Source organism: Elaeis guineensis, chromosome 3, assembly GCF_000442705.2.
Source record: "Elaeis guineensis isolate ETL-2024a chromosome 3, EG11, whole genome shotgun sequence".
NCBI classification, from domain to species: Eukaryota; Viridiplantae; Streptophyta; class Magnoliopsida; order Arecales; family Arecaceae; genus Elaeis; species Elaeis guineensis.
This window is the reverse complement of record NC_025995.2, coordinates 28,004,617-28,017,885: the sequence shown is the minus strand read 5'-3', so window position 1 is coordinate 28,017,885 and position 13,269 is coordinate 28,004,617. Positions and strand designations below refer to the sequence as shown.

General features: G+C 35.4%; 1 protein-coding gene across 3 annotated transcripts in view; it reads right to left on the bottom strand.

Annotated features, from left to right (window-relative positions):
• Window positions 1-505: 505 nt before the first annotated feature.
• The window catches only part of LOC105035773 (J domain-containing protein required for chloroplast accumulation response 1), a 39,647-nt gene continuing 26,883 nt past the window's right edge, over window positions 506-13,269 (bottom strand). For all 3 annotated transcript variants that reach the window (XM_073253745.1, XM_073253746.1, XM_010911466.4), the window contains exons 6-10: window positions 11,311-11,387; window positions 3,404-3,469; window positions 3,240-3,317; window positions 2,651-2,827; window positions 506-773 (exon numbers count right to left, since the gene is read on the bottom strand). In XM_073253745.1, the coding sequence (XP_073109846.1) occupies window positions 735-773; window positions 2,651-2,827; window positions 3,240-3,317; window positions 3,404-3,469; window positions 11,311-11,387 (437 nt within the window). In that variant the 3' untranslated portion in view covers window positions 506-734. The remainder of the gene's footprint in view (window positions 774-2,650; window positions 2,828-3,239; window positions 3,318-3,403; window positions 3,470-11,310; window positions 11,388-13,269) is intronic.

Below are 13,269 nucleotides of genomic sequence, written 5' to 3'. Positions count from 1 at the left end.
ATCATAATGTATCTATATTATTAAATTATATTTTAAATCATAATAATATGATAATTTGAATATAAATATAAAATATTATTATAGTGATAATAAAAGCAATGCAAATAGAAATAATAAAATAATATAATTATAACTTTATAACAATAAATATAACAATATTATTATTTAAATAGTGTTTTTTGAAAATAAAATTTCAACTTTAATTCTTGCTAAGAAACTTCAACTATAGGAAGGTTCAGGCATCTCATCTCTTACATTTAAGAAAATTACTCAAAGATTGAAATTACTTGAAACACGTATTACAATCATCCTACTTTGTTTGTACTATGCCTCATGCTGTTCCCTTAACTCCAGGTTCTTGTTTATCAGAACATTTATTTGCTTGAGATACATGATAGACAATGCTTACAACCACCAAAACCTAGTAATGGGCATATACTAGAACTTGACTACCTTCTGTGGTAAAATTTTGGTTTCCAGAACCAATTTTGGTGCCAATGTGAGCTGAAGTAAAAGGATATGAATTAGCCAGTATGGATCTTATCCAGTATGCCAGACAATTGTCTAGGCAAACAATATGAAAATCTTCTAAAACATAATGTTTTCTTGATCTGGATATCACACAACTGAAATCTTGTTGCTCATCATGGATAAACATATCAGATACACTCCATAACACTAAAGTATGTATTTTAGGTTTTGATACAAGCAGCCAAATGATGACCATCTCACCATCAAAGTGCACTGACTGAACTGAATTGAGTCCATGCTTCCTACACAAGAAGTAAAAAATTTAGTATATGTAACTATAAATATGCATTTTAGCCAAACAGTATTTACTCTTCTGTGAATAAAAAAGGAAGCTTATCAACTTTTGTACTAAAGAAAGCTCAACTAATGCCTAAATGATTGGAGAAAATACTCTCTCATGGCAACCTGTCAGTATATTTTTGGGAAGCATCCCATAGTCTTCAATAGAACTGAACAATCGAGCTCAAGATTAATTACTGAGAAATAACAAACTTTAACTATCTCACTGGACTCCCTGAAGAGTGGGCTGCCTTAGGGAGCCAAAGCCTTATAAAACATTTCTACAATCAATAGGTTTTTTAGGGGTTCTCTCAAAATGAAAATAAAGGATAAAACATAAAGAGAGTTCATATAAATGGCTTGATGTGGAATGAGGCAATAGACCAGCACTGATGCCATTAGGTTACATTGCTCTGTGCTAAAAAACTAATTTAATACAAATGAAATAGGCAAGAATAAGAAGAGATGCAGTGCTGTTGTTATCGATATGTTCCAATATAATCCAGCCGTCTATCTCCATTAATAAAATGGTATCACGTGACTATCACATAATACCATCAGTTTATAAAATGATAAAACTACCCTTATCTCCACCTTCTTCCTCCTCCCTCCTCTTCGATTGATCTCCTCCTCCATCATCGATGACCCTCTTTCTCCCTCCTTTCCTTCCTCACCCATTTCTCCACCTCCATCCATTTCGCCACCACCTTCTTCTTCTCCTCTCCCTCATCTCCAATTGATCCCCTCCTCCTCCATCGCCGGCATCCCTCTTTCTCCTTCTTTTCTTCCTCCTCACCCATTTTTCCTCCTCCATGGCAGCTCCATCCATCTCCACCCATTCCTCCACTGCCTCCCCTTCCTCCTCCCTCCTATCCGATTGATCCCCTCTTCCTCTGTCATCGGCATTCCTCTTTCTTCCTCCTCCCTTTTCTCCTCATCCATTTTTCCTCCTCTATGGATGCTCCCTCCACCTCCATCCATTCCTCTACCACCTCTTCTTCCTCCTCATCCTCCTCTTTCCTTCCTCCTCTCTGATAGATCCCCTCCTCCTTCCATTCTCCTCCTCTTCCTCCAAGCCATCCGGCTCCAAGCAGCCCCCTCCTCCTTCTCATCCTCTTCCATCCTCCTCCCCCTTCTCATCCTCTTCCTCCATCCTCCCTCCTCTCCGATTGATTCCTTCTCCCTTCCTCCTCTTCTAAGCAGTCCATAAGCCATCTCCCTCCACAGCAGCTCCCTCCTACTCTTTCTCATTCTCATCCTCTTCCTCCTCCAAGCCTACCCATAAGCAAGAGGCATTTTTATCCATTAAGAAAAAAAGATAATATCGTTTATTGATAAGTAAATGACTGGATCATATTGGTACATATTAAAAACTAAAAGACTGATTTGATACTTTCTAAAGTACAGGAGGTGTAAATGAAATTGAGCTAAAGTTGAAGGAATGTTCCTATAACTTTTCCTATATTTTTTTCCTGCTAACAATGAAGTTGTTCCAAATCAGTTGCGTATGATTCTGAAAAGAGGCTGTACCAGAATGACTTTGCTGCATGCATGTAAAAAGTGATTCATGGTTTTCAGACATGGCCTTCCTCATAGACGTGTAACAAATTGCTTTGATATGCAACTGTTACGTTAGAAAAGTTTAGTTTATATGATGCATAAAATTGTGCTGTGAGTTCTACATTGTTTATCAGCATAAGCACGCTAGAAAAAACTCTTCTTGTTTTGCATCAATAAATAACAAAAGACATCTGAGTAATTAGTTCCAATGGAGAGCTTAATAAAAGCCCAACAGAAAATGTTGACAAATGATACATGATGAGTTGGAGATACCAAATACCTGCAAAATCTCAAAAACCTTTTCTGCAATATATGTTTGATGAACAGCTGCACCCCGTTGTTGTAGTTTATCTGGATGTAAACAAAGTAATGCCTTTTGATATGCTCTCTTCACAGCAGTTCCTTCAATTATATCAACAAGGGGAATTGATTTCCATCCACACTCTGGCCAGAGAACCTAGAAGGCGAGTGGAGAAAAAAACTGTAAGAAATAAGTCATTTGAAACACTATCATAAGCTTTTATAAGAATTTACTAAATAAAATATGTTTACTGCCATGTTCTGAAGCAAGCAATATGTAACGTAATGTTCATTATCAGTAATCCACAACTAATAACAGAGAGAAACCTGATGAAAGAACTAATTTCATTGCCACATTGAGATCAACTTGATGGTATGTCACTAATCTATATCATGAATTGCCAGATAGCATTTTCAAGCAATCCTCAAGATAGACGAGTGATTGTGGTTACTCTAAATTAATGAAAACGAATAACCATGACTTGAAAAGGGTTCCGGTTTATGTATGAAGCAGAAGAATAAGGCTTGCGATGCCAATCTTCTTTTCTGATAATGAAAGCCATACTCACATATTGTAGTGTCGATAGCAGAGAACGGATATTTCCTTCCTTTCCTTTTGACCACTCCCATATTTTAGCATCTGAAATCTGCAGAAAAGCAAATAATCCAAGTGCTGTGAGGACAACACTGTCGAATTGGGTCCTTATCTAATGGTCCATCAAGTAATAGTTACTTTGAATTGATCTTGATGTAGATTACTCTGCAGAGGTTCATTCTGTTCTTGAGATAACTCCTCTACCTGTGAATCAAGAAATCGAAATCTCTAATAACGGGTAATTTACAAAAATAATCCTCAAAATGAGCATTTCGAATGAAATCTCTGATTGTACAAGCTCAATAATGCCTGGATTATCCAAGTCAAGGATGCAGCACAACCTTCTATTACGTGTTAAAACATGAGCATGAGTTACAACTATCATGTTGCATTTGTGCTGTTTCCAGTATTCACCATTTCAGAACAGATATTAAGTGATAAAAGAATTAAAGAAAAAAAAGAAAAATATCAAGTTAGCAAAGCAATGGATAAGATTCACAGGTAGATAAATTTGGATCTTCTGATACAGTAAGCAATGGGGCATCCAATCTGAAGTTACAGAAGTGGAAACGGAAGGGAGAATCCAAGCAATTAAATAGTCCAGATTTACTATTCCTCGTAAGGAATTCCAGAGCACAATGAAAAGAGCAGGCTCCAACACTAGCATTATCTGCCAATCATGTTTTACCATTATGAGGGTATAGGAGCCTAAGGTGCTCAGTATGCCGCCTTCATTTCACAGTGAACTTCTCGAATATAGTATAGGGATCCACTTTGAATCTTTTTTATTCAAGGTATGGAGACACAGTGTACTCTTTGTGACTTTGGGATTGCATTAAGGAGATTGGCAAGGAGTATGTAGTCTAGGGTGCACATGACCCAGAGTATAAAAGGTTAGAGATGACTTGATGTTAGAGAAGCCACATTTCTGCTGGACCTCATGCAGCACATGGCAAAGATCTAATGCTGAAGGATATCAGTGACTTGCTGCAAGTTATGTCAGTCATGGATAGCGGGTAAGCAATATCCAAATACATCTATAATCATATGCAGGCACTAACCCTAATGAGGTCAAACATATAGGGAGAGCCTCTTAGGCCCCATAACATAGTTTGCAACTAATATGTAGCCTTAAAGAGCCTCCTTGATAGGAAAAGAGTTCTCAGGGTGATGGTTATTTCAACGAGGTGGGTGGCTCTCAAGTATGCCAGGGCATAGGAGGGAAGAAGAATTAAGTTGATTATCTTGAGCTCATATTTACTAGAATAGATGCACTAAGGTCTTTAAGGCAGTGGATCCTTTGTACATCATGTTGAGGAGAAGTGGATGATGAAAAGCACCTGTAGAAGGGCATTCTTTACACTAAAATACAAATGGACCAAGAGGAGATTGTAGATAGAGTTGGCTTAAAAAAGCTGCGCCATACTTATAGAATATTGAGAATAGATGGCACACTCAAATGGGTTTGGAATTGTACATGGTAGGTAAAACTTGCTGAAACCCAAGCCTTACTCATCCTTTGTTAAATAATTGATGTTTATTAATCTTGTTCTTGTTTTTTTGTACAACCCTGCTGTCTGAACCCTAAGTACCAGTACAAGTACCAAATTGCTTTCAATGACAAGCTACTTCAGGCAGTGAAAAGGTGGTGCATAGGTTGGATGATGGCCTGGCTGCACAAGCTATAAGTGAGGAAATAAAAAAGTCGACATCGAAGATTGATGGTACACTTGTGCATTATATTGAGATTATAATATCATTATTGATAACTCTATATTGATTAGGTAGGGAGAAGCTTCTTGGAAGTGGTTCAGAAGTTCTCAAAAGCAGGTAAAAATCTAGGGACTCATTTGGTTCACAAGAAGTGGAGAGGGGAAGAGGCAATTCCTTGGAAGTGGAGAGGAAGTCTTTTGTTTGGTTGGAGTTTTAAGAGGAGAAAGAATGAAAAACCTCTTCCCATAGGAAGAAAAATTCATGGGAGAAGTGGATTTCAAAACTTCCCATGGGATGAAAATTAATTATATTTTTCTCTTTCTGAAAATATCCTTTTAAAATCCATAACTAAGATTTTACAAAATATCAATGAATGGTTATGATGATGATGATTTTGTAAATATATGATTGTGAAGCATACAAATTCTCGAAAATATCATTTAAATATTATCCTTATAAATATTAATATAATATTATATTAATATTACCCTAATATTTATATGAACATAATATAATGTTTATATTAATATTAATATTATAATTTTATCATATTTTAATATTTATACTAATATAATATTTTTATTAACATTAACATAGTTTTTTTACTAATATATTAATAATTTATATTAATATAATATAATATTTATATTTATATTTATATTAATAAATTTATTATATTAAAAATAATATTATATTAATATAAGATCAATATATATTAGTATTATATTAATACAATCAATTATTATGATCTAATGTTATATTATGATATATTAATATTATATTTATATTTATATTTATATAATATTATTATTTATATAAAGTTTAGAAGCAAAAAGATATGGCCTTATATCTATTAAGGGTATAATAGGTATTCTACATAATTTTTTTAAGAAAATGGGTGCTCAACCAAATATGAACAACTTTGCAATAAATTACTTTTCTATAATCAACCAAACATGCTAAAATCCTATATCCAACAAGTTACTTCCTGAGAAGAAAAGTTCTTCCCGCGAACCAATGAATCCTAGATGTCACCAAGTACCATTATCAAAGCTAACTTTAGTATTCTATTGTTCAAGTTTTCATGTATAGCTTAGGACATGAGTTCCTTATATGGCTGTGTTATTTGATTGTAGGACAGTGGTGGGTCCAACAAGGCACATCTAGACCATATTTAAGAAAGATTGTCATCCCAATCCTCTCACAAACTGTCTCATTCTAGTTGATGTGAGTGAAAGTGGAGTACATTAGCCTTGATCTACACCAAACAGAAAATCACTTCATGATGAAAAGGCTACATAATCTAGCCTTAACTCAGTACAATATGAACTCAAGTATATTAGCACAAGGACTGAAAAGAAGCAAGATGACCCATTAGAAGACAAGTTTGTCTAGGATGAGGGCCCTATGCTTGGCCATGTTGCAGATCAAAAACATTAGGACATGCCAGTGCTAACTAAGCTAGGGGATCCTCCATGACCATCTAGAAATCATGGCATAGAAGATGGGTGTACCAAACACCAACTGGTGCGCAAAAGAATACTTACATTCGAGTCACAGTGCACTCGAAAGACTGGAGGGAGTGATGGTAGATAAGGTGACTGGTAGTTTGAGGATTCTGGTCAGCCATGGGACTGCAAGTGCTTCGGCCAAGTTGTGAAACACGGCAAGGCACTAAAGTCAGACAGGGAGCTCGGGCAAGTTAGCAAGCAGAGATGATCAGGACCTCTAAAGGTAGTCAAAGAGGTTGTTAGGAAGGGCTTTAATCTTACTTGAGTCCAGAAAGAGAGGTAGTCAGATCGGGACCAAAATGTCTGTCACAGAAGGACCTAGTCAATGTGGTAGACGTAATGGACAATGTACAAGTCTGGGAAGACAATGAGACACCCAAACCATCAAATCCTAGCTTGCACAACACAATACCTGCAATGATGATTTAATGATAGCTTGGTGATGACAAGTTTGGTGATTAGGGTTGTCATGATGACTAGAATAGTGTCCCAGACCGTAGGAGCTTAGACCATTCACTATGAGAAAGAGAACACCCATGCAACACAGGATCATGTCCATGAAGCCAGAGCAAGAAAAAGATACGAGGAATGGTTGTTGTCATACAGGAGAAGGGGGGAATAAAACTGCAGGATGGAGCAAACTAGCTGGTGACATCATGGACTGGTTTCGTAGGAGTTGTGGAGAGCTTGAGAGCATTCATTTTAAAGAGACAAGGATGCTCAAGAGATTGCACACTTGGTGGGTCAGTTAGTCATCTGGGGATTTGATAGACACTCATCATCATTGCATTCCAGATTCAGATTCCTTAAAGCAATGAACAGACAAACTAGACATTATGTTCCTTTTATATATTATTCTCATCTACACCCTACACATCATATTGCAAGGGATATGCTCCTACAAAGCTTTAGCCTTCCTGTAGGAGCTGGTTCAAAAGTCATGGTACAATATTGCCTCTTATTATCTTGAGCAAAGATGGCCAGGGTCCTACTAGAGAGACTATGAACCACAACATCAAAAGGGTTATCTAGGACAATCAGACACAATATCAGAGATGAGAACAATATGAAAGCTAATATCAGATCCAATGACCTAATTATTATAAGACCCATAGGCACCGTCTCTTGAACCATGCCAAACCAACGAGTTTGGGGCATACCAAATTGGACCAATCGGTTACTAGCACAATCCATTTGTTCGATTCAAAATGGAATTATACCATGCCTACAAAGGGGGAGGGAATGAATAGAGATGAAGAGAGGGAGGGAGGGATGAAGGGAGGGAGAGGGAGAGGGAGAGGGAGAGAGGGATCAACAGCCCTCACCGGAAGTTTGGAACAGGGATCTCCTGTTTCATTTTGAAATAAGGGAATCTTTTTTTTTTTTTTGCCGATTTTAAATTGAAATTGGCAAAAAATTGAAATCAGCAGAAAAAAATTGGTATATCTCAAAACAACATGGGACGACCTGCACTGTATCGTGCCAGTCGCCAACCGATACAAGCCCTAGAACCAGTTCGGTGAATCTTGCCCATAAACATTCCGCTAGGAGCTAAAAAAAAATTGGATGTTATTTCACTTATAGTTATGTTTCAATTGTGCATAATATATATAAGTTATGTTTCATTTATATTTATTAGTACTAGTTTGTAAATTTTGTTCAAACCACGAGTATCAAAACCAATATCAGCATAATACACATGTCATTTACTCAAAAGCGATGTTTAAGGATGTTAAAATAGTTAAATATTTCATTATAAGTTCAACTAAGACACAAATGTTTTGAAATTGAAAATAAAAAATAAAAAATGCTTCCTGGTATGAGTTGCAATGGCAGACCATCTTAAGAGGTGCAATGTTAGCGTCCTGGTACTTATCAACCCAGACTAGACCAGTATGATGGTAGGTACTATGATTTAACTCTTGGTGACATTGGTTAGATATGATCATTCTAATTGCTCTTATTCAACAACACAGACCTACCAACATAGAATCCATGAAATATTATTGTTATGCCTGCTTTATTAATCATGGACAAGTTACCTTCATATATAACCAGAAAGCTAATTAGTAAACCATAGATACTAGCACTAATAATTTATTTGCACTTGTAGTTTCATTGAAAATATGCCAAATGTAATGATGAAAAAAAATAAAAATTTGTAACTTTGTTGGTAAATAGGATTTCTATGACATCGAAGTAGGTCAATTGGAATGGAATAGTAGTCAATTGCTCATACGCAAGGGATCTTAAAGAAGAATTTAGGAATATTTTGCCCCTATTAGTTCCCTTAAAAAGGGATCCATCTTTTCATGGGACATATATCCAATGAAAAGATCAATTTCAAGCCCATCACATGCATGTTGATGTTGGTTCCTTTTCCTTTCCATTAGTGCAAGAGCGCATTTGTTGAGGGTGAACTTTGTTGGTTGCCAAGACAAGAATAATTATGCATTTGATATTTCCATAAATTTCATTCAACAAATACATAGTTCCTCAATTTTATCATGTGCAAAAGATAAAGAAATAAAAAAGATACATAATTGTTATGACAAAATGGTTTAGTTGGGGTACTTTAGCTAGGTGTGTATGGATTAGAATTTTCCCCAAATAACTTGCTAGAGATTATCACTCTTTGGCTTATGACAGAGTCCAATCACAATAAGTTACACCAAGGATCTCCTCTAGCTCCTTATTTTGCACTAGGTATGGATCAGCTTACTAGAGATATTCAGAACGATATTCCTTGGTGCAAGCTATTTATGGATGATGCAATCTTAGTGCATAAAACTAAGTTCGGAGTTAATAGTGAGTTTAAGTTATGAATAAGCGCATGAGAATCCAAGAATTTTAGTTTAAGTAGGACTGCAGGACAAACATGGAATACATAGAATGCAATTTAGTAAAATTAGAAGTAGAGATGGAGGTACTGTGAAAATTGAGGATCATAAAGTTTCTAAAGGTAACTAATTTCAGTATTTAGAATAGATTATTCATAGAAAAGAGAAGATTGAAGAGGATGTTATCCATAGGATTAAAAGAGATGGATAAAATAGAGAAATACAACCGATATTATGTGATTATAGGATACTTCCCAAGTTGATGGAAAAACTTTATAGATAGTGATAAGACTAGTTATGCTTTATGGTCTTGAATGTCGGCAATTAGAAAAAAACATGTGCACAAAATGAGTGCCACCAAAATGAGAATGTCAAAATCAAGGTTCGTATTGGAACCCGTATAAGGACCATCCTATTACAGTAGCAATATACGGTTCGGTACAATACAAGACAACATATCGAGTGTCGGTACCATACTGATACAGTACGATACACCCGTACCGGACAATATGGTAGACTATGGTTAAAATCATATGTGGTAATACAAGAAAAAAATAGAATAAAAAATGAAGTTATCCATAGAATGGGAGAGGTATCACCAATTGAGGACAAATTGAGCAAATGATGACTTATCTTAAATGGTTTGAACTTTGAATATGTACAATGTAGGCTAAGAGATGCACTAGTATGAATGAATGGTTTGATACATGTAAAAGGAAAGTGTTCTAAAGATTTGATGCATGTAAACTGAAAATCACATTGAATGAAGTAGCAAGTAAAGATTTGATATCTCGACATCTCTCAAAAAGTATGGCCCAAAACCAAATAGAATGGAGGAAAATGATTATGTGGACAACCCCAACTAGTTTGGGATTAAGACTTAGTTAAGTAGATTATCACTTTTGGCACAGCAAGTTCGGCATTTAGGAATGGAACCAAAAGTTGCATCCTAAATTTGCAAGGTGATAATAGTCAAGTTTTTTTATGTTGTGAAAATCATCAAGAAGTTTTGAGGACAATACCTCTTCAGGATGCAAGTGTAAAGAGCTCGAAAATATCATTAAAAAAAATTATTTGAAGCATTTTTAATTTAAGTCCATTGGTTTCTCACTCAGAACAAGATGTAAACATTCTTCCAGTGCTTGAGTCCAAACTTGAACATAGCTCAACAAAGCCATGACCGCCTACGTAGTCAGATGGCATTTGCAATGTTCTAAAGGTTTTGCCTAGATTTCTCCAGCCAATTAAAGAAAACATCCAGTGCAAGAAGAAAAAAAAAATCTTCAGCTCAAATGAATCCTCCTTTGAAAGGATCTGACTTTAGTTGCAATCTTTGTAGGATGGTAATTTTCGAAGATTAGAAGCTACATATGTGCAAGCCACAACACAGAAGCTCATAATACTATCAATCAAATAAAGGATTTTTGCTTCTTAAGAAATTGCTATGATGCCTAGAGTGCTTTTGTGTTGCAGGTTTCACTAGAGCTGGTCATGTAAACTAATTTCCTTTTAGCTTGATTTTTCACATATCTCTCCCTTTAAGGGAATGATGGCTACTTTCACTCATGATCTCTTCTTATTAACATCTCCAGTACTTTGCCCAATGCCCATAAAGAAAAAGAAAGAAAATAATGAAACAGAACCTTCTAAGTCAAAGGAATGGATCTATATACCTTACGTAAAGAAATTGGTGATTAAGGATGCAAAGAAAATTTAATTTTGCCAAATAAATTTGGAATCCATGTCCCCAGGAGAAACTGTGCAAGGAAGTATCTCAAGAATTTTACAACTTACAATCCAATTAATTAACATTGCTGAAATACCCTGATGTAATAAATTATTTTTGCTATATCTTCAATGTAAGAATGTACTAAATATCGAAAATGCCTCTTGCCTAGATGATCCCAAAGTTGTCGTAAAACAAGAATAGTAGAAATTTTCAAGGTCACATAAAACAAGACAAGGTAGGAAATGCGTGTACCAAACATTCTTCAATATCTTCATAATGGTAATCCTCTACATTGAATACTGAAGCATCCATGCTTTCATGAGTTGACTCTAACATAAAAGAACAATTTATATGAGTATATATCATTGCAGAAAATGTAAGCATCAACAATATGTTACAAGATTATACAACTAATGTCCACAAACAATAGAATAGCTCGCAAAGAATATCTAATAGTAACATTTAGTTTGTGAAATGTCATAATGACATTGAAAGCTTGGTAGATACATCAGTGTCAAGCTTGGACAAAAAGGATGATGGAGTGTCTGACAGTAGCAATTCTTTTTCCTTTTTCAAAAAGGGAGAAAGTGAAGTACAGGGAAACAAGATATTTTATGAATAAATAAATTAGTTGCCAGAAGTGTGATGCATATGTGATCTACAGATTGATGAATTCCTCTTTCAATGTAAAATGTACCAAAGACATTAATTCACTGAATTTTGTTATCTTTTTTGTTTATAATTTTCAGTTTTAGCAGGATAGTTGGTGGCTGAGATTAAAAAATTGTGGCACCTTTTTGATGGTTAGATTGAGCAATAATGTGGCAAATCTTATCTTGCCACATAAGACCATTTATACCAGTCCACAGAGAAATATCCACTAGAAAAAAGGATGTGCAGCCCCCACCCTTAAGTGGGGCAGCCATCTCATAAGAATACCAAGAGCATTTGAGAAATTGATTTAATTTTCTTATCTATTTAAGGCCTGACATGAAGGTTTTAGAGATTGTGAAACAAGAAAAAGGAAGTGAATTTGCTAAAGCCATCCAAAAATCCTTCCTCCTATTCTCAGTCTATTTTTTCTTATTATTTTTTCATTCTTTCTTTTGCAAGTTTTGTCATTATTCTGCTAGTTAATCTTGTATTGGATTTGAAAATAGATGCAATAAGCCTTTCCTTGATCTATACTGTATCTTATGATGGTCTCTCATTATTATCAACAATCTTCTGATTTCTACTTGAGATCTTTGTTCCTGTGTATACAGGAATTTCTGGACAGCAGTTAGATTTTTCCTTAAAACTCCGCTAGGGAATCCTTGGGAAAATAATGCAGTGTTGCAATTCAAGCTCTAAGATATTTGCATCAAGCAAAAAAATGGCAAGTAATGTTCAACTGCAAATTTGTTGAATTAGCTTAGCTCGTAAATATCCATAGGACTTAGTAGTCTATCTTTTGATTCTATAGTTCAATGAAGGATGTGATGTAATACTTTGATAAAAACTCTCACGAAGCACCTAATTAAGCTCATCGATGTCCCTTAGTTCGTGCTTTGCTTTGAAAGTTTTTACAAAAATTTGATGGATGGCTGTCACATCTTCAAAAATCAAAAGTCTTCTTTATGATTCCAGCAGCTCTATCAAGTAATAAAGGATCAACAAGGAATCTTTCTCCTGGATGAAGCTATTGATTTTTCAAGTTTTGAGCTAGAGAGCTTTTTATGGGTTGCCCTTTTGCAAGTGGATTCAATGCTGGGCGGAGAACAATTTCCATCACTTCTTCATCACTGTTTATTGATTTATTGTCTATTGTCATTTATTGATTAGAAGATGTAACAAAAAATATATGCTTAACTATGAAATATGAATTCTTTATTCACTAGCTAGGGTTCATGATTCCATTGGGGAAAAAATACATTCTTCAAATCTTAGCCAAACAAACTTCTTAAGCACATTAATCACTGCTACAAATATAGAGATATAAAACAAACTATCTCAAAAACAAACTTTGAAATGGAGCAAGGTACCAACATGTGTTTTAAAATGTTGTACGTAAGGCCCCATCTACATATGCAATCCCCCCTGGCGGCAAGGTTCGCCGAATTGGTACTGGAGAGTGCATCGGCCAACGATTAGTTTGGCATGGTATGGATCCATACCATACCATTCCATGCCATTTTGAGCTCCCTTTTTTAACTTTTCAAATTTCAAACA